Source organism: Plectropomus leopardus, chromosome 14, assembly GCF_026936395.1.
Source record: "Plectropomus leopardus strain MGB_pleo_1.0 chromosome 14, ASM2693639v1, whole genome shotgun sequence".
NCBI lineage: Eukaryota > Metazoa > Chordata > Actinopteri > Perciformes > Serranidae > Plectropomus > Plectropomus leopardus.
The window spans coordinates 16,293,156-16,317,620 of record NC_142189.1 but is presented as its reverse complement, the minus strand read 5'-3'; the positions used below and the strand labels follow the sequence as shown (position 1 = coordinate 16,317,620).

General features: G+C 40.8%; 1 protein-coding gene across 4 annotated transcripts in view; it reads right to left on the bottom strand.

Annotated features, from left to right (window-relative positions):
• The window catches only part of dcdc2c (doublecortin domain containing 2C), a 40,151-nt gene that overhangs the window by 5,074 nt on the left and 10,612 nt on the right, over positions 1 to 24,465 (bottom strand). The window contains exons 8-12 of one of the 4 annotated variants that reach the window (XM_042501325.2): positions 24,223 to 24,323; positions 22,511 to 22,639; positions 19,540 to 19,609; positions 17,441 to 17,495; positions 15,198 to 15,323 (exon numbers count right to left, since the gene is read on the bottom strand). In XM_042501325.2, the coding sequence (XP_042357259.2) occupies positions 17,479 to 17,495; positions 19,540 to 19,609; positions 22,511 to 22,639; positions 24,223 to 24,323 (317 nt within the window). In that variant the 3' untranslated portion in view covers positions 15,198 to 15,323; positions 17,441 to 17,478. Of the gene's footprint in view, positions 1 to 15,197; positions 15,324 to 17,440; positions 17,496 to 19,519; positions 19,610 to 22,510; positions 22,640 to 24,222; positions 24,324 to 24,465 lie in introns of those variants that run through there. The other 3 variants (XM_088087429.1, XM_088087430.1, XM_088087428.1) reach the window with 3 other exon arrangements.

The window sequence follows — 24,465 nt, the reverse complement described above, 5'->3', positions numbered from 1 at the left end:
GATTTAAAACAATTATAATCAAAATAATGTCAATAAATAAAAGAATGAATAGACAAAGAAACCACGATTCTGGTCAGCAGCATGTCAAACTCTTTGTGCAGAGTGCAGTTTAAAACATTTTGACAGTGTTTTAGCTAACATTGCTAACTTAATAAATAGAAAAAACATAAATCTGAACTGTGAGTTTTAGGGCTGGGCGATATAGATTAAATCAAATAAGTTATTTCTGATCAAATATGTCAGTAGTGCTACGATATTGTAGGGTTGACTATTGGTGTTTTCACAAAATAATTACACGGTGAGATTGTAAAATAAATAATCATAAGGGATGTGGATATAACTTGGTAAAGGTACATAACAGAACAGCTAAAACATTCTGTTAAGTTCAGAAAATTACATAATTTACTTAATGCAGCCTTAAAAACCTGGAAAAGATAACACGATATTACGATATCAGTAATCTAAGACAATATCTTGTCTCATGTCACGATATCGATGTAATATTAACATATTGCCTAGTCCTACTGACCACCTCTTCCAGCTGTGATTTTTTTTTAAATGATGGGTTGGATTTCACGTTAAATCCAAACATGAGAGGGAAGTCCTGAAGGGGTGGGCAGTGGGTGGTAAGTTCAAGACGTTTTCCCATCTTCCCCTGCCCTTGCCCTGCCAGATAAAGTTGTGTGTTTGTGGTGTCTTTCCTCCTGCAGGCAGCTTTCATCACACATATGCATATGTGCTTGCCCTTGACATTATCATCAGCAGATTTGCGCTGGGGGCCCCGAGGTAAGGTTGAAATACTGCTGAGGCTTCTGAGAGAGTGGCCTGCTTTAGAGAGAGTGTCCAAGGGCTAAATACGCACCCAGAGACAGAGGCAGAGGAAAGGGAAAAAAGCTCAGTAACTGAACCTAACAGAGCGCCCCTCAGGGGACAGCAGTAATTAAACAGTGATTAAATTAAGGGGCAATGCGGGCAAAACGCAGACTGATTGACACTCTGCTGGCTCCTCTCTCTCTCTCTCCCTCTCCGTTCCTCTCTCTCTCGCTCTCTCTCTGCGGGTTCAGCTCTGTCGTGGAGCATTGCTTTCTATTGACCTCCAATTACTCACCCGCTCTGAATTCTTCAAGGTCCAATTTTCGAAAAACTATTTTCTTAACTGTGTTAAGAGCATGGATCACTGCACATTTGTTTCTGAAAAGGCTGAGCTGCAGGACTGGAACATAGAGTAAAGGGGAGGGGAAAAAGCACTTAAATGCGCGGCGTCTTCCAATACTATCAATGTTTACTTCAGATACAAACTACAATCACTCTAGCGTTGCACCCACAGTACTATCAGTCTTTGCTACAGATAGACTCACAAAAGTACAATCACAAGAAGCTGTCAGTGATTTAGAAACAACGCCGAATCCAAAGCGTGTCTCCCCTTTTTTCGTGGCTGTAGCCGGCCAGCTTTAGAAGTGCCTTATCAAATACTCTCCTACAGGGGAAATACTATAAATTACCTTTGGCGATTCCTTAAACCCAAAGCAAATAGACTGACAGAAGAGCAGAGCAACAGCAATAAAACCAGCTTTAACAAAACAATCAGAAAAACCAAGACACTGAAATTGCCTTCCTCCAAATCTGAAATTCTCCGCACGTTCCTGGCTTACCCCGCTTGCCACAGTGCCCCAGCTCCTCAGGCCCTTGTATAGATTTTATAAACCGGGTCTTGTGCTTATGAAAATACGTACTGAGGGCCCTTAAACAATCTGTTAAGTCTTCTGATAGTGAAGAAGGTCCTCTTAGTGCGTAATACAAATTCAAATAGCTGTATGGAGATGGATTACGGGGGGGAGACAAAGAACAGGGGCCTACTTTAGAGGATGAGTTCAAGATGACAGGTATTGATTAAGTGCTCAATGAGAGCACGCCTATGAAAGGCCAGCCACCACACAGCTCATGAAAGAATCATATAGCTCATACACAAGACGCTCGGCAAACACACAGGCGTGGGGTGTAGGCGTGAGCACATTCAAGCTTGTCATACCGCACGCCGCATCGTTGACAACCTGCTTGGTTTTCTGTGGTCAAAAGTTATAAAAAAATGATATCAAACTTTTCTTCCGTATTTTTGAAAGCCTATTAGTACCTATATATCTGGTTATTTATTGAAGGAAGCAGGCATCAACAGCAAGCAGATGAGTGTGCCTTTGCCCAAGAAAGACAGAAATGATTCCTTATATGCCAGCATCCATTATTCTTTGGTTTGAACAGCGCAGTTTGACACCGCACATTTCTTTTCCTCCTGACACTGGTATTGGAGACGAAAAGGAGGAAGGATGTTCTCAAAGATAACATGTGAATTTAATTTCTTGGTGAAACAGCGGAACTGGAAGGACTTAGCCCTCCCGAGCATAAATTGTGCAGTCGATGCGTGGTTGTCAGGGTTTGTGATGATGCCGTGCGAAGACAGCCGTAATCGCAACAGCACTGCCAGCCTGACCCACCTCATCATCCTTGACATTTAGCACAGCACCGTTTCTCTCTCTCTCTGCCTTCCCTCACAGTAAACAAATGTTTTAACCCCGATTTGTATCAGTGTAACCAGAGGACATGTGGTGACACAAAGTGTGGAAAACTTCTGAGAGAGGCAGAAAAGGGGAGGGAAGGGAAAGGAGTGAGAAGAGGATAAAGATAGGAGGAAAGAAAACAGAGAAAAAGAAGGAGAGAACAGACCAGCAGGGAGAGAGATCTGGCCAGACTGCTACCAAACAGGGGGCATCTGAGTCTAATCTCTAAAGAAAGCTGTCAGGTCTCTGCAGACAATGTTCTGATGGAAACTAGGCAATAAATGCGTCTTAAAGCCGTCATAAATATGCAGCTTCCTGCCTAACAGTCACAGCTCAGACCTGGGTCCGAGCTCATTATCCTTCGTCTGTACTGGCAGGTGTGCATGCCAGTTACAGGCAGGATCACTAAAAGCCCCTTAGCCTCAGTGGGTGGTTTCTGGGACTAGAAAGCAGGCTCATCAAATCTTTTTTTTTTTTCTTTTTTTTTTCAAAAACATAAGCAGCGTTGAAAAAAAGATCCACTTGACTTGGTTAAATTTCAAATGCACTCAAACACACCATAATTGTTCAATGAGCGGTAAGACTTTCAGAGTTAAAACCCAAACATTAAGTATGTATGGTTTCTATTTTTTCCATTACTATATGGAACTGTATGTGGTTTAAAGGTGGATCATATGAATAATCAAACAGTATGGAAACATCTCCAGAAATATGTCAGAACGGAGCATTTTACAGACCAGATCACCCCAATATTTCAATACACAATTTGAGATCCATGAATAGCATTGACAAAAGGCACATTCGACTTGATTATCTCTTGACATTTCCCTCTGTGAACGAAGGCAGCGGCCGATAAGGCAATCTGTGTGCTGACATAGTGTAAATAAATAAATATGCTCATTTATCCTGGTCTCAAGATAAAGACATAAGGGCACATAAACGCATGAATGGACAACGTCTCTCAGCAGCCAGCAGGTCCCTGCCTGCCTGCTTCTCTCCTGCCTGTCTGTCTGTCTGTGGAGGCTGACAGTACAGCGGCGTGCCCTTCATTATCACTGGGTAATGCTCATCACAACAGCCGTGGCTTTTCTCCATAAAAACCCCAAGTCTCACTCACAATGAGAAAAAGGGGAGATAAGGTGCGGGAGACCATTTCTCTTGACATTCACGACGGCAAACTCATCAGTCATGCTGTCAAAGGCACTGGTCTTGGCTAGTTTGGGATTTATGAGAAATAATGATGGGTCGAAAATAGCGGGTAAGGGCTTCGCTTTTACCTTTGGTTTGGGAGTGTTGTGTATTGAGGCACGCTCTGCATAAAACCCAATTTCTTTTGTCAGTGACCCCTGCACTGATATCACATCCAATCTCGCCATGTTCGGCAGCTTTGGCTGGGCCTGTTTGAGTTGGCGCTGACATTTCCGCCTCACATGATAAAAGAGTGTGGCGGCAATAAGTTTATTTAACAGACAGCACATGGCCATGAGCGTTAAGAATGGTGCACCACTGCCTTTGATTCAGAGTATTATTCAAGCGAGGGTCAAGGCCTCTGTGCTGTTAATCACACTTAAATTCATCTTAAGAAAACCAAACAGCTAAAGAACACAAAAAATGGGCCTGTCTTCTCATGGAGCGTATCTGAAAATAGGACAACAACATAATAGCATGTGTCAAACACTCACATTTTTTCTTCAAACAAGTGACAGGCGGTGACAGACGCTCCCAGTGCAATTGTCTTTGTGAACATTCTCTGACACACCAGCATTCACGTCATAACACTTATTGTGATGTACCACAAGGTCTACAAACTTAACGTAAACTATTAATTCCAAAGTCATTTGAAAGTGGATTTCAATATTGTTGCAAGGGCAACATATCTGAATCATATAGCACAACTATAGATTCTAGACAGTGGGACGTTTAATGGGATCCCTCTGGAACCACACTGTGGAAATGTCCTCAAGCACCAAATTATTAGTCAATTTCAGATTATCAAGTTTATTAATTACTTTTCTTAATATATCTTACGAGAGTGCGAGGAGATATAGCCTAACTCCCTAAAAGCTGCAAATGAAATGCTCCACATACATTTACATCAAATATATTAATGAGGTGGGTGTGTGTGTGGCTTGCCTTTTACTTGAAAAGTTTAAAACGAAGGCACGCCTGCTAAAATTCAAATCACAACATAGCCAAAGTGTTGTGAAATTACCGGACAAGAGAGTTTGGGGGCAATTTCGATTCGAGTATGTGAATGAGACCTCTCGAAGCTCGAGGGTACTCGGATCCGTGTGGAAATTAAGCCATGAGATTGTAGCTGAGGAGACTGTGGATTGACAGCGACATTAGCCCCTCGGCACCTCTGCCATATCACACTATGGCTCTGTAAAGTAGACGGACTGGAATAGCAAATTAAATCTTCTTAATAGTAGCAAGGGATGTACAGTCAGGTTGGTTTGAACCTGCAGGACTGTATAAGTGCAGGACATGAAGGGTGGTGTTTTTAGTGGAATCAAATGAAGTGGCTCTGAAGTGTTTTGGTTAATGGGTCTACTCCAACCAACTTCATACAGAAGGCACTGTCATATTTATATCAATTTAAAACGAGCTCCTTCACAATGCCTCCTGGCCTATTCTTGAAACAAGTTCAAAGGTCATTTATTGCTGTTAATTTGTGCAGATTTATTAAATTCATTACATTACAGACAACAGAGAGAGAAAACACTCTGAACTGTGGCTCTGAGAGCTCTCTGAGCAGCTGGCTTTGTTGATGCTTTTCTCACCGGCTGTTTTTTTCCCTCTCCAGGTTCAGACCATCGCTCTGCCACAAAGACTAACCTTAATGTAGACAAAGCCAAGTCGGCAAATCTTTGCACAAGCAACATGCATGCACGCACACAGTTTTAAAGGAAGGTGCTACACAGAGGGAGCAAGGCGTTTTTCAATGCATTTAGATGAGACCTTTAACAAAGGTCCCTAATGCAGATATCAATGAACCAAGGGACTGGGCTATCGGAGCGAAATTGGCTGACGGAGGGATGTCACCCCTGTGCATGAAAAATGATGGATCCCATTTGTAAACTTCTCCTCCACCCCTGCTGCCCCCTCCTCTCCTCTTCTACCCCCAGCACATGGACACATGCACCCCCCCCTTTATCACCTCCTCCTCCACTGGTTATTAAACAAGGAAGCCAACCCATGACTTTTGCTGACAAATAACAAGTGGTCTAGTAAAATTGGCACTTTACTGGCCATTTCGTCCAACTGTCAGGAAGCCCACAGAGGACCTGTGAGATTTCAGTGATGACAGAATAGATTAACTTCGTGGACTTTGTTTTTCATCTTCCTTTCATTTTCCATGCTACTCTCCAAGGACATCAACAAAACGAAACCAATATCTACAAACGCTCAAACAAACAACCAGAGCTTTCAAAATATTAGATTTTGTTTGTTGGATTGGACAATCTACTGTTTCTTTCCACTCACTCCAAAAGCAACACCTATATCCATCAATTCTGATGAACAGACTGCTGCATTACAATGCGCACATTTTGCAACCTGAAATAAAACAGATTTATGTTTCATATATAAAACCTCTCACTTTTTGAAAGCAGGGGGCTAAGGTTCAGAATACAAACACCGACACAGTTCATGCATAATACAACAATTTACAGAGCTTGCAGAAATCATGCTAAGCATATAAAGTGTGATAAGCAACATAATATGCATACTGAGCATTTCTAAGGAAACAATGATATATTGCTAATCATCCTGGAATGAATTACTGCACTTTTTAAAGCGGTGTTTTGAGTCAAAGGTGCCGAGGTTAATGCAGGCAAACAGGCATCTCTGCTGGAAAATGAAAACTTCCCAGTGGAACGTGATGGCCAGCCTAAACGCTGACAATGTGGTTTTTCGGTGATGGAGTGACTTTGGGAGGGTTTGTGGTCAGCCAGTGTTCAAAGCTGTGCCTTTAGGGTAAGGGGTAAATTTGCAAAGTTAATCACATAATGAGGCCAATTAAACATGGAGAACCCAGGTGAAATGGGAGCTGCCACAGCGTCTCCAACAAACGAGGCCCTGCTGATTCCCTCTCTGGACGGAGGCTGGACAACCCAGTTTCAGCTCTGATAATCCTCTACTAAGTATTCACTTCAACACTTATACAGTGTATCTTATTAATGTATGTACAGTATACTGGATTATGTGTCTGTATTTGGTGAATTAACTTAGCAGGAATGTGTACATTAACAGTCAGTGTTGCCAGGACAGCTGTGACTAATGATTATTTTCCTTATCTATTAATGTGTAGATTATTTTTTAATTGAGCAAATTGCTTACTTCATCAATGTCAGAATATATGGAAAAAATCCCACTGCAATCTTACGTCCAGATTAATGTCTGTGAATTGTGTCACAATTTTAGAAAACAGAGAAAAGTAGTAAATCCTCAAATTTTAAGGTATACTGTGTATGAATTGTTGGCTACTGTATCACCATTGAAAGTAAAAGCAAAAGCTAACCCCAGATCCACTGTGGTTTTGGAACAAGCTTTGTCTGCCTGGCACTTTGTCTTGCGTTTGTGTTTTGCTTATGGTCTGGCACCTGGTAGCTACCCTTTTATAAAGTCCCAACCTTTTGTTGGGTTTTTGAGAGTTGAACTCTTGATGAATGATACAGAAAACTTTAGTCAAGAGTATTTAATGTTATCAGGGACAGCTTGATTTAAAATTTCAAGTTTGTAGGGCCTTTGTCAAATTGCACACATCACCATTTCAGCAAACAGCATTCAGGTACAATGTATCCTCATAACAGTTCATACATAAATCCCCACATTGTTTGTATAATATAAATTAGCTCCATAATATATTACAATTCTGCACCCTTGCTAGTTATCTTATTTCTTTTATTGCAAAGGCATGACCCACCCCACTCTCCCTAGTAGTCGTTGCCATTGTTGGTTGGGTTGGTTAGGTTTAGGCAAGAGGACTAAGACTGGTTAGGGTTAGAATGTCGGGGATAGACAATCAGCAGAGTAGGGCAGGTCATGCCTTCGCCATCCTTGGAAAAAAGATGCTACCAGTTTGGTTAAGTTTAGTTTCTTAGCATAATGTACGGTGACCTGACAATTTGTTCTAACATGACTTAAAATAATTCAGCATTGACTTTTTAGTATCAGATGGGACACAAACCCCTCTTTCATGTGTCAAAGTCCTGTTTGTTTGACCTGTCCACCACCCCAACCTTCCTCCCTAGGCGGTCGTTCTTGCTTTTTATACTGTGAGACATGACTTCCTCATATAACGGACAACAGCCTGCAGCTAATAGATCACACAAGACACAACAGCCTACTGGCTCATGATAAAATAGGTTAGAAATGAATCACAATGCATTTATTTCAGATGCACAAGTATAAACAGCAAATGAGAACAGCTTGTTGGGAGTACTGTCACGCAGTCTGTCACTCGAACCTTGAACAACATCAGACCTATTTCACCTGAACTTCTGCAGAGATTCATCAAATATTTCCCCACACTGCACCTCTCCATCACAAACAAGCATTTCCATGGCGAGTCTGCACTCGGTCCCTGTGATTAAAGCTGCTGGAATGTGTTGTTGACGAGAGTATCTGAGCGTTCGAGAGCTCTTAGAGGGTCTACGGGAGGATAAATCACTACAGCGGCAATTAGACTTCCCTGAGTGCTTCCTACATACCTGTAACTTCACAGGCACAGCAGGTCTGAGGTCAGAGATTGTGAGGGTTATGCACTGAACAAGATGAATGGTAGTGAAACAGTATATTCATGTGCCATCCTCTTACACATAAGAGTGTTAAGAGCTCTATAATCTATAATCTTAGAGTGTCGCCCCATTCTAAACCATTTCTACTTCACATACAGTTCGAAGGGTTGGAGCGTTATGACTCCTTGCTTTATGATACAGAAAGTTCTCCTTTACCTGATCATCAACTGAGAGGCCTGTGGGTGTGTGGGTTAATTTTAAATTCAGAAGAACCAGCCAAGGATAGAATATCTCACTTGCAAGCTTTAGGGCGATCATAAATGAAAAGCTGTATCACTGTCACGGACACAACACAAAGCAATAAGGAACTGCGGAGAGAGCAGTGCATTAAAACATGAATACATGAGGAGATATATGGACACTAATGAAAGCATATTTCATCGCCATCAAGGGTTTATAAAAAGGCCCACCACTCTGCCCACCACGATCCACTAATCTGGATGTAGAGGATTTGCCCAGAGTAAGATGGACAAGGGAAATTAAGGCAGGCACATTTTTACCAGATCATATTGCGATGATTTGTTAATAAAATGCAAAGCGACAGGCTAGATGTGAGACAGCGACTAAAGCGCGGCCATGATTTAGACTTAATCCGTCATTATCCCGCCTTTGAAGTGACCTCGCTGTGCATGTTCCCACTGTGACCCAGAAGCACACTCACAGCGTCTTCATTAGCCAGGATGAAACAGAGCCACAGCGCACATGACTTTGATGTCCCATCCTGCCCACACAGACCCATAAACACACACACATCCGCCTATACTCGCACATCACAGATATCCTTATCACTGACTACACGGAGGCATGGAAAAACATTATGGTTTTTAATCAATTATGGCTCTCACCTTTGGGGCAGCACATTCATTACATATGATAGAAGCAGCTAAGGGACAATATTCCAATTGCGTGCTGAGATTGAAATGAAAGAAATTGTATGGTTAGAGGGTAGACAAAGACTGCAATTTCGCACAGACGAACATCCCTGGTAGGATTTACATATGTCCACACAAAAGGCCTGTGCCGCATGTGATTTCACTGATATAATTTATGCGCAGCCGGTGATTTATCATCCTTAGATCACTGTGTAGAAATCAAGCACAGATCTCCTAAAGAGGTCTATGCATGCTGCTGGTAAATGATAGCTGTTGTAAAAGTTTATCATGGCAATGAAATGGAACGAATCCATCAAAAAGGCACAGGTTGCCGTCATGCAAAATGATGCCCAATCACAGGTAGTTATTTGGTAGGAGGTAAAAGAAAAAGATTGAATAAACTCAGCACATGCATGCAGCAACAACAATGGTCTTTGTTAAAAAAAATAATCATAATACTTATGTACTATAACACAAGTGTGCATCTTGAGCATGCTTGTGCCCTGGCACACTACATTGCCATGCATGAGACTATTTGTACTTAGATATTTAAATAGTATGGTTTTAGTAAATATGCATGTTTGTGAGCATCATATACAGTATGAGTTGTGTGAGAGTTTGTAATGTCATGTTTTGGTTTGGTGTTGTTCAATGCAATCCCTGTTTTCTTAAATTCATGATGATTGTTTAGTATTAGTAAATATTAGTAAATTAATATATATAACACTGCATGGAAACCATAGGAAAGTAAATGCCTATGGCCTTTCCTGCATTGGAATTGGTTACATTAAACAGCTGACAGAAAATATTGAGTCCTCAAAGTTGCATTTCTGATCAATAATTGGAGGAATCTTTAAAACTGGCCAAACACTGTTGGTTTGAGTTAATTAAATGTGGTTTAAAAGTCTCCAGAAGATCAAGATCCTGAAATTGATATTGACATGAAGACATGGTTGTCTGGGCTGATTTTATTTCTTTAAAATCTGCTTCTTTGGATCTAAATACATTGGATATATCATGTTGTATCCACATAACAAGTAAATGTCAGCAAAATAAAGGACTCCTTATGCAAATTAATGTATATATATTGAAGTGTTCCTACAACAAAACGTGTGATCCTTAAAGAAAGAACCCATCTGTGTATCTGGCACACAGTCTGCTGGAGTCTACTCCCTTTCAAAAAAAGGTGCGAGCACCCATGCGGTTAGCCACACAACACGCATGTTTGCTGCACGGTGTAGAAGTAGATTCCTTTCCCCAGGCAATGGCCCGTCAGGCCAGACAAGCAGGCCGGGTGTTAGAGTGTGAGCCGAGTACACAGAGTAACAACAGGGCCATCTGCCCTGGGAATGCACACATCCATCTTACTAAGGACAAGCCAGACTGGGAACAGATAAAGGAAAACAAGGGGGTGGAGAGAGAAAGAGACGGAGAGAGGTTGTAAGAAGGGTAGAGCAAAGGAAACAGTAGGGAAAAAAACTGAGGCAAAAAAACAAATTTGTACTTGTATGTGTGTGCACAGTGTTGGTGTTGGACAGGAGCTGCAAAGGAGTAAATGAGTGAAGACAAGGTGAGAGTAGAAAGAAGGAGGCAGTTGCTTTAACAGTAATCTAGACTGGTGGCACCATCTGCAGACAGTGAAGGCTGAAAAAATTACACAAGCACAACATGAAAGTGTTACCTCTTGTGATGCAGTGATTATGAGCAGATGTACAAAGCCTGGAGTGGACATTAAAGGGACCAGTTATGCTCATTATCAGGTTCAAACTTGTATTTTGGGTTTCTACGAGAACATGTTTACACGCTTTAATGGTCAAGACACTTTATTTTCCTCATGCTGTCTTTGCTGAAACACCTGTGTTTACCCTGTCTGAGACACTCCGTTTCAGCGCCTGTCCCTTTAACCCTGCCTCTGGATAAACCTCCGTGTGCTCAAATTGGTCAGCAGCTCGTACCCATCTCTGCAACATCACTGCAATAGGGAAATTACACTAATAGAGAAAAGAGGCACTTTCTAGCATTAAAAATCACTAATAACAGCCTCTAAACACAAACTGACATGTTCCAGCAGGAATATGATCCAAAATCAAGGGGAAATCTTCAACACTGGTAACCCAGATTACATGTGTCCCTGACAGTAGCATGTAGCTACGTGCGGCAGTGTGCTTGCAGCCAGGGAATTACTGTGAATTTCCTCTGTTAAAATCACCAATGAAAGTTTCTTATAAATACTACTACTACTAATAATAATGATAATAATAATATTGAGTTTTCATTTGAAGCAAATCTCAAAGTGATAAATGTAGAGTAAAGAGTAAAAACAGAGCATAACACAAAACAAGCATGAGAGCAAATAAACACTGTAGTAGAAAAAGAAAAAGTTTTAAGCCTTTTTTAAAAAAAAAAACAAAAAAAACAACAACAACAAAAATCAACTGTCTGTGGGGCCCTCAGGTGGTCTGGAAGAAAGTTCCACAGACGAGGGGCAGCTGAGGAAAAGGCCCAATCTCCCATGGTGCGGAGCTTGGTTTATGGGGGATAAAGGGGTTTGGCATTCTTCTAAACACAACCAGTCATATTCCAATGGGAATATGATCCAAAACCGGGGAGTTTACAACACCTGCGAAAAAGACTGCATTTTTCCCTGACATTAGCGACATGTAGCAGTGTACTTGCAGCCAGGGAATGACTGTAGCAGCTTTTTCACTCTTTAAATGCATGTAGCTTCTTGTAGCAATGTAGGCTGCATAAACCTAAACACAGTGAAAACAGTAGCGTGCCTGGAGCAGATGATGACATAAACAACTCTGTCACAATATGATGTCGTCTTGTAGCTAAAGTAGAAAAAACATGCAAAACTGAGGTTTTTGCTCACAGGAATTACTTTTACATACATTTATGTCATTCTTTGAAACTCTGGCCACATTTACTATGAACATCCAACATTGTAACATTAAATATATGACCCAAATAAAGAAAAGCATGAAAGGTTACCTTTAACACCCACAGTGCAAAAAAACAGCAGGCTGTCAGTGGGAAGCTTAAACATTACTAAATGAATAAGCTAAATTTACTTTTCAGTCAGGGTGGGAATCATTAGAGACCCCACGATGACAGATTATCACAATACTTAAGTCATGATCCAATATTATTTGCGATTTCAGACACCTTTTAATATGCTGAGTATTGCCATAACATATATTAATATAATACTTTGATTCACACCATTTTTTAACTGTTAATTATGTCCCGAAAGTAAACTTTTGTCAACATCTGTTTTATCTAATACAACATAAATAGAATAAAGTTTCATGTTCATCTATCTTCAATAACTTTTATTGCTGCAAAATGTGTCTAGTGGGCTGAAAAAACATTTGATTCTATTATTCCTGCAAGATACCAAAAGTTTGATTTCTATTTGCATTACTAATAACTATATATCATTAAATAGTCAATACTTGGCGTTTGTTTCTCAAAAACAAATTTCCCTGCAATACTATGCTGTTTCAGCTTTCCCCAAACCCTACTATTCAGGCTTAATTTTACAAACTGCGACAGATAAAAGTAGAAACAGAAGGAAACTAAAGAGAATGTTTTCAATTTTATAATCTCACTTTTGCTCATAATGTTACGTATATGCATAAACAGATTGGTACTCTTTTATTTTTTCAAGCATGACATCAGCAAGGTCAGTAGAGAGGACAGCAGTATGTCTCGGCTCCCACCGTCATCCCCGCTTCATAACCATCTGGATATGACTGCAAACACTGCAGTCAGCAATCTGGGTGCAGTGATATCATCGAGCATTCTCCATTTGTTTTTTATTTTTAGACCGTTTCCTCATCACTGTATAATCAGTATATATGGTCTCACGGATATAGCACTCTTCTCCCCCACCACTCTCTCTCTCTCCTCTGTCTGACTCCACATTACCTTATCACACTGAGAGCTTTTAGCTGTGCTTCCAGCCATTAGCTTCAGACAGTGGGCAGCTACCAGGCTGGAACAGAGAGAGAGAGAGCGAGAGAGCGAGAGAGTGAGAGTGAGAGTGAGAGAGAGAGAGAGAGAGAGAGAGAGAGAGAGAGAGAGAGAGAGAGAGAGAAAAGTGGTCTCCTGGTGGCTCTGGATGATGTCAGTGGCAAAAAAGTCTTTTTATAACACCACCTGTCCATCTCGCCTGCGAGGAGGCTCAATACAGGTCTCAAGGCATGTAGAGACCTCTGTATAAAATGACCTTCATGACAATTTTCATTTCACTTACACAACATACAAAAGTTCATAGGCACTTTTGTCCAATTCAGGCTGTGACTGTAATGCCCTATAAAACTTACATAACAGCCACTTTGTGCCCTTGAGCAAGGCACTGAACCTGAACTTGCTTAACTGCACAAAAGCTGCCCAATGGCTTGTAGAAATATTTGCTGTAAAAGAGGTGTTTGAGGTTAGTTCACCTCGAAAAAGTTAAAAAAAAGAAATGTTCTCTCATGCATCAACCATTATTTTGAGTGCTATGGAGTAGACGTCATTTTTTTATCACTGTAATCATATCACAGCAAGACTACAGAATTAGGCTGTGCCCATGATTTCCAACTTTAAGGACCCCGGACTGAAACAGACCTGAACCACTTCAGCTTTAAGACTCCTTTCAGAGCAGAAAGGCTGATTTGACATCATGTTGAGAACAATTGTTCGGCTGCTTGCTGAAGCGTTTGAGCTGGTCAGAGTGGCTGCCGCCGTGTGGGACAACTGACATGTTATTGACAGATGGCCAGACTCCTGCCCTCCACAGGAGACTTCTAAAGCAAACAACTGCTAGATCCACCAAGGTGATCCTCACATCAATATCACTCAATAATTCACATATTTGTGCCGGCTGGTGAAAAAAGCAGCTCAACTAGCATTTCACAAGTGCTAGACCGACATGCATTTTGTAGGAAGGAGCCCTGCTATTACCCTGCGTTTGATCCTACAGTTGTGGTGAACTAACTTTCGCACTGTCACAGCGTGACACAGAACTGCGATTAAGTGGGTCAATGATTCTTATTGTCTGCATTGCAGCCATTAGCTTTTATGGAAGACTACATCATGTGCGCAAGTTCTATATTTGAAGTAACATGCAGAGAGGCCTGTTTTATTCATTTTCAAATTTCTTTCGACGCAAAACCGAGGTCAAGCCTTAAACTTTTCTGCATACTAAGTGCACTTGAACTGAATACATAACTAGGGAGGAATATTTTTATGTGTGGGTGCCTCAGTTATGGTACATGCTGGAGAGGAAGAAGCGGCAGGAGCAATAGCACTGTAGTTATACAAGCAGCTGTGTCTAGTGGCTTTGGCAGTACTTGAGGGAGATCTAGTTTATTATTCCTTGTTTAGTCAGCCTCTCTGGACTTTTTCCTTGAAGTGCTTCATGTGAAGTATAAAGTAAAGCACGACTACACTGTGTTTAGTATGAGGTGCTTTGGTTTGCTTTAGTACATACCATCACACACGCTCTCTTTCCCTCCCTCATGTTACACAGAAATATTAAAGCTGTGCCCCGAGGTCAACAGCAACAGCCCTCATTCCACCCATCACTGTGCCCTTGTGTTCTTCATAGCCACCACTATGAGAGGCGATGATTCATTCTTTTGATCCACTCCAATATCATTAAGTTATTAGTTGATTTCAGTGGATTTAATCAGCATAGTAATTCCTCTCCATGGGAAGATAAGTCTCTCTCAAGAGCAGTTACGCCGTCCACTACGCCTGCTGATTAGACACAAGCCCCCAAAATAATTCATCAGAAAACTGCAAAAAATAATTTATCAAAAGTGCTTCTCACAAAACCCGCTCAGGACCTTTGCTTCTTAATAATTAAACTCCGCAATTAGGCATCTTACCATGCACTCAGTGTGAGGCTCCATGTAATATTCATAACCATACATAATTATGCAATATATTCACTGAAATAAGAGGCCATATATTCACGGTGGGGCTGTCAAGAGGCAAGACATTTTTATTTGGTTTATAACACTGTTTCATCTTATACATGAGCAGCTGGCTTCTGGAGACGGAAGAGAACAAGGACGTCTGGTCCTCAGCAGTCTGACACTATTCTGTTGCTCAGTCGAGAAGGAGAGAGAGAGAGAGGGAGAGATAAGCACTGAGTGGTGATCTTTCACCATGGGAACCCCTAATATCAAAGTGTTTCTGCTGGACACAACAAAGACATACCTTAGTGGTATCATACATTGACCACAGTCAACACAAGATGCTCGAAGAAAGAAGGGCCATTAAATTAAAATGGAGAAGAGACGTGGTGCTGTCTCGGGATGTATTGTATGATAAATTATACATAATGCTCATCCCCAGCATGGTAAAGAACTATAGAAAAAAGAATAGCCCCGAAACCCTTGATGGTGCCTGAAGCAAATAAGCAACAGCAGCGGTCCACAGTGGACACACTGTGTGGACAAGGTTGGCTTTCATCTTGAGATGCAGTTCAAAGCTATACGAGCTCCACGCAGAACAAACTGGCAATCAAAGCTAATGTGTAACTGGGCAGTGGTGCACTTCACAGAGCCTGTCGTGTCGAGTGCAGCAGAGATCACACGCAGACGCCTCTCTCACATCACAATGGCTGATTTTCAACACACAGTCTTGAGAACTTATTATTTCTCACCATGTAAATGTAAAAAAAAAAGAATGAGGGAAAGAAGAAGAAACTTATTGCTATTGGGAGCTGCTGTCGTTTGAAGGCCTTTCATCACATGTATATGATGAATGGGAAGAAAAGCATACATTTTCCTTCAACTTTACTGTGGTTAACAAAGGGTTTCATTCTCCCTTAGTGAAGACTACCCCAAGGATACCATTTGCTTTACAAGGATGGGTAAATGAACTGGAGGATAAATATGTATTCTGTATCATAACACGTACTGTAGTAGACTAACATCCTTAGAACACGAGATTACTTAAGTGCTGTAAATATCATGAAGCTCTTTGTGGAGGGATTTCATAAGCACTTAATATCCACACCAAGCATCTGTACAGCTCGCAAGTTGTTACAATAATAACATGGCACATGCTGTATCCCCATATGGTTGCTGAACACTGCAGTGCTTTATATGGAGCTCTACTACACACTGCATTGTGCTTGATGCATATGAGAATACAAGTTAAAGGCAGGTGTACTACACAGGAATTATTGGTTACTGTTAGTAAACAGTATCGCTAGCAAAAGTAAAAGTGAAAGCCAACTCCAAAATCACTCAGCTTGGTGTTTCACCACATTATATTTTTGCATTTTTTAAAGTGTTGTTTACATGATTTTTATAGCTTCCTCTTGAAAGCTTGCAGTGGTTAACCACCTGGTCGCAACCTTTTTATAAAGTCCTGACCTCACCTGCATGCTGCACTCAGGAACGCCCCACAGTTAACAACAAAAAAGAAAAGAAATCCTAAACTACCACCTTGCCTCTGTGACCAGTCAAGTTGCACTTACAGTTTACATCCGTGTGTGTGAAAACATGGATGCTTCACAAACATTTTCTCCTCAGCAATGCAGAGGATCTATAAAATCAGCACAGTTTCAAATTGGACACCGAAATTAGTGTCACCAATTCAGTTAATTCTTAAGTCCAACTAGACGTTTGCGCTAAATTCATAAAAAATTAAGAAAAGATATCATATTCATGCGAATGGAATAGACAGAAAACCGGAAAACTGAATTCCTCCAGCCACAAATATTGCCAGCATGGAGGCATAATAACTCAGCTGGCAGAGGATGTCGATATGATGTCAGAAAGACATTTGACAGATGCTAAATTCTGGTCAAAATGAAAATAGGGTTGATGATATTTTGAATTTCTACCAACCTCATATTTCACAAGTGAACATTAACAATTCTGACATTTTCCAGACATTGGCTTTCGGTTATATAATGACATAACTTAAAAACAATAAAATATAATCTAAGGTTAGTATTCCACGTCAAATTAGCAAGACACTGAATTTTGGTCATCTGATGTCACAACCTAAGTTTGACCAAAGGAAAGTCAGGCAGACGGTGGGGTCTCAGCAGATAAATACACTGTCACACCCTTCTAGTGGGTCATAAGTGGTGATTAAAAAGGATTACTTTCGTATGAATCTATACATAGTTGTTCTTAGTAAATCCTCTATACTTTGAAATCCAAGAGATATTTGATTTCATCATTTGTATGGTACATACCTTGTGAATGAATGCCATGCCGATCAAAGTTATGAGGGTTAAGGTTTCACTTTTCCTGCAAAAAAGAAAAGATAAAAAGAAAATTTGTAAACATTAAGAGTAAAACCATCATCTCAAGTCTTCTTACGATCAGTAACAAACAAAACCAGTGTGTTTTTCTGTCCCTGTCATATGCTGCACTGCAAAACAATGACCTTTTAGGATATGACACAATTTTACTGTCGGTATAATACAGATGTGATTAACATAAATAAGACTTAAAGTCAAATAGGCGTAAAGGTCGTCACTCAGGACTAGTCTCGGGTCCACGGGGTGATTTACAACAACTTAATTTGACTGTGTGGAGTAATTTATCTGTGACAGAGCAAGCCATGCAACTCTGCGTGTCTTGCGCACATATAGGCGACAATGTGCCATGACTGCACACATCTCATATCTCCCCAATCAGTCAAGATGCTTTACAACTTCTGTCAGAGGCCCTAACAGTTCTCGTAAATTACAAGGCCATTTTACATGGTGCCAATAACTTTTGAAGGAGAATCTCAGCCAAACTGAACCCAGTGGTATGTCTTGTTTTTATGCATGGAAGTATAGGCGGAACACCCCCAGTAAAGCATATGAAGGAGGCAAAGGAAGTACTTTAATGGTAGATTTGCTTCCAGAAAAGGGCTTCCTTTTTCACTCAGCTGACAAACTCCTTTCAGTGATAAAAACCGGCACAGATATTGACATTTTGATGCAAAGCAGGTGGCAGGCAGGTTTGATTCGGCTAGAGATAGCTTGCATTTCCTTTCACATCCCACTTCCCTTCCACTAAGGCTCTGAGTCTCCTGTTAAGCTTTGCATCTGTGTCATCTGCAGATCCACTGTGACAGCCAGGGAATGTGAGGCATGAATGATGCAGAACCATTCATAAACAGCAACAACAATATAATGTGATAGGACAGAAAAATGAGTATGTGGGCCTGGAGTCTGCAAGCAATAATGTGCTGTGATTTATTTCAAATGCCCCCTACAGTGTCCATTGATATTCTGCAGGGAAATCAGAGCCAGGACAAGATTGTATGAAGCTGCATCTCAACCTCTGGTGCTATCAATATGAGGATAATTGAAAGAGAATGCACGTACATACACGAAAATCATGCACGTGTATGAGAGAAACACTTGCTGTGAAGTGCTTTCTGTTAGGTAACTCTGCGCATATGTGCCTGCACATGTATTTGTGTACTTTTATGATAGCATGGACAACACGTGAGTGTGGTGGGGAGCCTGCTGTTAACGCAGGATGCAGTGATTTTTCTGGTGTCACACTGACAGGGCGAACCTCAGATTGAAGGGCAGACAGTGATAACCACGTGCAGGGATTCACATCCCGCTCCATTTAGCCAGCTTTGGAATTTTCACAAGGAACAATTGAGAATGCCTCACTACCAAAGCCTATGTTTTGTGGGCAATTACAATGAAATTGCCCGAACCAGCTGAAAGGCATATTCCCTCAACAAAGGAGAATGTCAAGCTTGCATCATTGCTTTGGTTTGTTTTAACACTATGTTATCTTCTTTTTTTTACCCCCATAATCAAATGTGTATAGCACTTATTTTGTATTTTGTCAGATGTGTTCTTCTCTAGATCAATCAAATAAAAGTCAGACCATGCAATTCTAGTTAGAATAAGAAGTCAGGGAGGGGGAAAGAAATGGATTTTCATAGTAACAAGGTACATATCCCTCTCATTCTGTCTGAGTGGTTCCAAATTACAAACGACATGGGAAATATAAAGAGGGGTGAATAATCCCAGGCTCTCAGCATGGCACACCTTGATGCGCAGGTGTCTTTAATACTAGAATAAGTCATCTGAGATTGGGGAGGCAAAAAAACCCACTCAACCAGATGGTCTCCATAAAGCATGGCGTAAAGCTCTCCCAGATGTTGAGAGGTGGTTGCAGATCCGGTGACATGCAATGTGAGGGGGGAACTGGTAATGCAGAGTGTATTAGTGGTCTCTTTATGGGTGCATTAGGTGCCGTGGAGGGGAACGCGGGGGCCGCCACCGCTGCCGCCAGTGAGCTACTATCAGGCTTTATGCTTTGATGAACCTACCCTTGAAAAAGCGGGACACCCGTGACTGTATTCTGTGGAACCTGGAACACACATCCCAGCCTTTAGCCTCCTGGAAAACATAAATCAGTTTCTCATATCATCATCTAGTCATATTCAATGCATATGCAGCTCTAATCGGTAAATCTGTCAGCTTTCTCCCCTTTTAGTGATATATCAGATTCGTAATACTCTCCCACATATGCAATAAATCTCTGACAAAGCCCATGTATCTCAAAAAATTCAAAGACAAGGCTGCATGAAGCAGAGAACTTCACTGGGAAAAAAAAGATACAGAAAGTAGAGTAGCAGCTCAGTTTAGGATGTCTCTTTACTGAAAGCTTCAGCGCATTCCAAAGTGTCATCTCTCTCCTTGCCACTAAACAGCAGCTCAGACAGGAAACCAGAATAAATTTCCCCAGTTCATTGTCCCCGCTGAGGACTAGCAGAACATCTCAGTCTGATTAATGGCTGTACACTGTCTAATGAACAGTAATTGAATGGTATAATGCAGTAGGTCCTTAAAAGCCCAGAGGAGTCGTCTTCCTCTGCCTAGCTCTCTGAAAATGCAAGGCGGTGACATTGTCTCCAGTTGATTATAGTTGACCTTGCATGGGGAGAATAAGGCCTTTGAAATGGCTAACCTAAGCTCCATGGAATAGGAGCGCAGAAAAACAGCTGAAAGACAAATGAAATGGACTCGCATTGGAAAAGGAAAGGAATGGATCAATGCAGCGCTCAATAAAGATTCGATTTTTTATCACAAAATTCTTAAGAAGAGGAAGACAATTGATCAAACATCCCTAGTCGTATTGGCATTTCTAACAATATTAATTAAGAAAAAATGCTTAGCTCACTGGTTGATAAATCAGCCAATATTGTTAAATCAAAACAAATGATAGTTGTAAACACAATGCCGCACCAGTGAGTACAAATCTACCCTTGTCCACATTTCCTCAAAGTGTATGACATCTACAACATAGACAGAGTCGCCCCTCATGAAATCAATCAACTCCTTAACAGAGTGCAGTCTAAAGGAAAACCCAACCTTCAGAAAGCCCAACAAAAGTCAGTCAAGTGATTATAAGAAAAGCTTTGATAAATGTGCATCAGGCTCCAGCCCGCCATCCTTCGCTCTCTTCCACTGAGATAGCCTGCCTTCACTCCCAGCGGACATCTCCACTTGGCAGAGATGCTGAATCTCGTTATTCTTTATTTGGCCTGGACCACACAGGTCAATATCGCGTGCACACAACTGCCTCACCGGTGCACTGTCTGTAAATGTATTCACTATTTAAATTCAATGCAATAAATCATTTAAAGCTTCGGCTGAAAATGTAATCATGTAATTGAATTTGGTCATCAATATCTACTATATACATGCACATATACGGAGTGCACGGGGGCTTTTCGCAAGCACATATGAGCGCTGGAGTGGGAGGAAATCTGTCCGAACTCAGCTCAAAGTATGAGTCATAGCAGTTATCCCTTATTACTATTCACAGCCCTTTAAATGATGGGGTTGCCGGCATCGAGACAGCGACAGTCTGTTTGGCCTCAAAGGGAAAATAAGAGAGCATGCATCAGTGGGGTTAGACTTTAATTTTGGAAAGTCTCACCTGCAGCATCATTCATTCTTGTCTTATGACAACTTTTCTGAATATACTGGAATCATCAATAAAACATGAATGAACATTTAACAAAATTGCTGCAAAGTAAAAGTTTGGTAAAGTAGAATGTCTACTGGAACTTTCCGTAGTTTAGGGTTAGATGACATCCTAAAACCAGCAGCCCAATCTGTTTTAAGTTGTGGCCTGGCATGACATTTTTAAAAGAGCTTGCATCAAAAAATCCTACCACCTCCTTATGTCAGTCTTCTGATAAATCAAAAATCTGCTTGGCAATATGATAATTGCAAAAAGGAGCTGAGTCCATACCACAGATTATTATTATTATTTTCCATTATCTAATGGTCTCTTCCTGCAATCTATAGCCAATCTGAATCAGCAACATTTCCTGTATGACTAAAAGTGATAAGTAATGAATTAAGCTATTGATGAGGTCTTTAGCTGGGGTCATAACTGGCCCCAAGAAGTCAATAATTACCTCGATAAGAATATCTTTATTGCAAAAGTGCAGACGGCAGCAAAACCATCACCACACCAAAACATTCCCCCATGGTGTAATTGCCACTGCTTGAAATTATAGTTTTCATTAAAACAAAATGTTCAAGGTTATTGATTGCTTAAATAAGACTCAATATCTTCTCATTTCAAAGCCGAATGAAATTGCTTGGAATAGTAATATCACCCAACTATTGTGCGCATTCATCACAGTTACACTGCTTCATATTGCTGTCCCTCGAGGATTATTAGAGCAAAAATAAGTGTATTTAAATGAGTGTAATTTCTAGGAACCACGGATCCATGCAAAACATCTGTATACACAGCTCAGGCCTACTTCATCACTGCAAACATAAACCAGAGTAAAGGGCAGACATCAAACGCAGCCACATACTGTTAGGGGGCTCTACTCTAATCACAAATGCACACTTCTGTGTATTTTCTAAGCTTGATGCTTCAGTATCTGTGGCTACAGCTAAGCTCTATAAACTCTATAATACTACATAAAGTTGCACCTGGGGCTCAGGTGTTTTTAAATCTGTACAGTAGTATGCCTGTGCCTCCTTGCCCTAAAGAAAGGCTGCACTGGTCAACGCACAGTACATAATAAACAGAGAAAACCATGGAGACAGAAAAACAGCTTCCACACAAATTAGACAAAAGTATAGTTGCTGCAAGCACATCTACGTGGCGCTCTTGCAATTATGGAAACAGTGATCACCATAATTGCTGGTTAGACCATTTTTATGACCTAATCTGAGAGCAAATGAAAAAATTGGACATAATAATAAAGTAAAGACGAACTAAACGTGAAATAGTAACTACATGGAACTCATAATAAGGGTACTTACATCCTTCCTGGGACCTGCAGACAAAGACCTCTGCAGACACAAGCTGTCTGAATCATGGAGGAAGGCCTTGCAGGGACTCACAGAACAACTCCCATCCTCATACTCCTCGTCAACTATCTTGGCCTCAACCTGCAAGGAGGGAAAAAACAACATCCCCCTTGGCTTACACTGTTCTGTACTGGTGTATTGATTTTGTTAAATATTTATATATTTATGCAACTTGTTCTACTGAGCATTCATGAGTTTTATTCTGGGCAAAAAATGTTATCTGGTACTAGAAGTATATTCTCGATTCTTTCTGAAGCTGAAAAACACAGATAAAGGTTAAGGCTTGATGGGAGGAAAATGGAAAGAGGATGCTTTGGTGGCAAACACTTTTTTATCAACTTTTATACTTTTTTACTGTGACAACAATCTCTAAAATTATCATGAGTACAATTAGTAGCATATACTGAACTTAAAGGTCCCTTATTATGCTCATTTTCAGGTACATACTTTTATTTTAAGTTTTCACTAGAATATGTTTCCATGCTTTAACATTCAAAAAACATTTAAGTTTTCTCACATTGTCTGCCTGAATATACCAGTTTCCCCCTTCTGTCTGAAACCCTTCATTTCAGCACCCATCTCTTTAAGCCCCTCTCCAAAAAAATGCCCAGTCTGCTCTGATTGGTCATTGTCTCTTGGTCTTCCACATCTGCACTCCTCGTGTCTCTGCACCGCTATTGCAGGCAGGGAAATGACGAATATGGCACTGTAATGGTAAATTCTGTCTTTCAAGAAAGTTCTCTCGTCACTGGAATTATAATGCAACTTGAGTCCATGTTTACTTCCTGTCAGCTGATGTCATTCAGATACACTGTAAACCATTCCAACTGGAAATACTAAGGGTGTGTTCGTACATCCAATCTGACACTCAACACTAAAAAGAGAGAGCTGATGTTGTCATTTTCTGTTGTAACTGTAATGTATAAAGATATAAACATATAAAGAGTTAAACACTGTGGTCCGACCTGACGTTTCTGTCATTTTATAAACTGTGTTGCTTGCTAACAAAAAAAGTCAATATCAGTTGTGGAGTACACAATTTGAATATTTGCTCCACTTTACCTTACAGAATAGCTGATCAAGGCAGCAGCAGAACAGCAACTCTGCCGTTCGGAAGCAGTGAAAATATCCTAAATATAGTGTATACTTAAGCTGATACCGATGGCATGTTGATGGTTTTTAGCAGGCCTTTTTTTTAGGTGCCTTAAAACTTATCAGTTAAGGCAGTTTGCTCAGCACCATTTTTGTTCTGATTGTACGTATGTGACACAGGTTTTCTACCCGGAAGTTATGGTCAATAAAAAGTGTGATTCGATCTGTAGTATTTGTGACATCGCAAATTCACAAAAATCCTAACAGGTTGTTCAAAGGCACAGTTTCTGAATGCAGACTGTGTATTTCTCTGTGGATTGAGCTTTTTTGATACTTTCAGTTTTTACCTGCTTTATATTTATTTATTCTTTTAAAAGAAATGGAAATCTGACTTTTTACAATATGGAAACATTAAATTGACTCATTTTTTTTATGGTAATGTTGATTATAGTGTTTTTAGACCGGAATGAATTCTTACTTCCTGTCAGATAAATACTGTAGCACCAAGCTGTTCAAAGATTGTATGCTAAAGACCTCACCAGGTTGCAGAGCTGTATGGGATTGTGCTTTACCTGATCAATAGGCAAGTCCACCTTCAACTGGCCGTCTTCCTGCACCTCTGCCGCTCCTGCCATCTCACTCCTTTTGTTTTTTGCATTGAACACGCTGCCCTCTGAGAAAAGTGATTAATCACAATTACCTCATCGGCTGGCAGCCACCGTCTCATTCTTCTGCACACTCATTCTCTCCCCTCTCCACACCCCTCCATCCCTCACTGCCCCTCTCTCTTTGCCTCTCCTGTTCAACTTCACTAG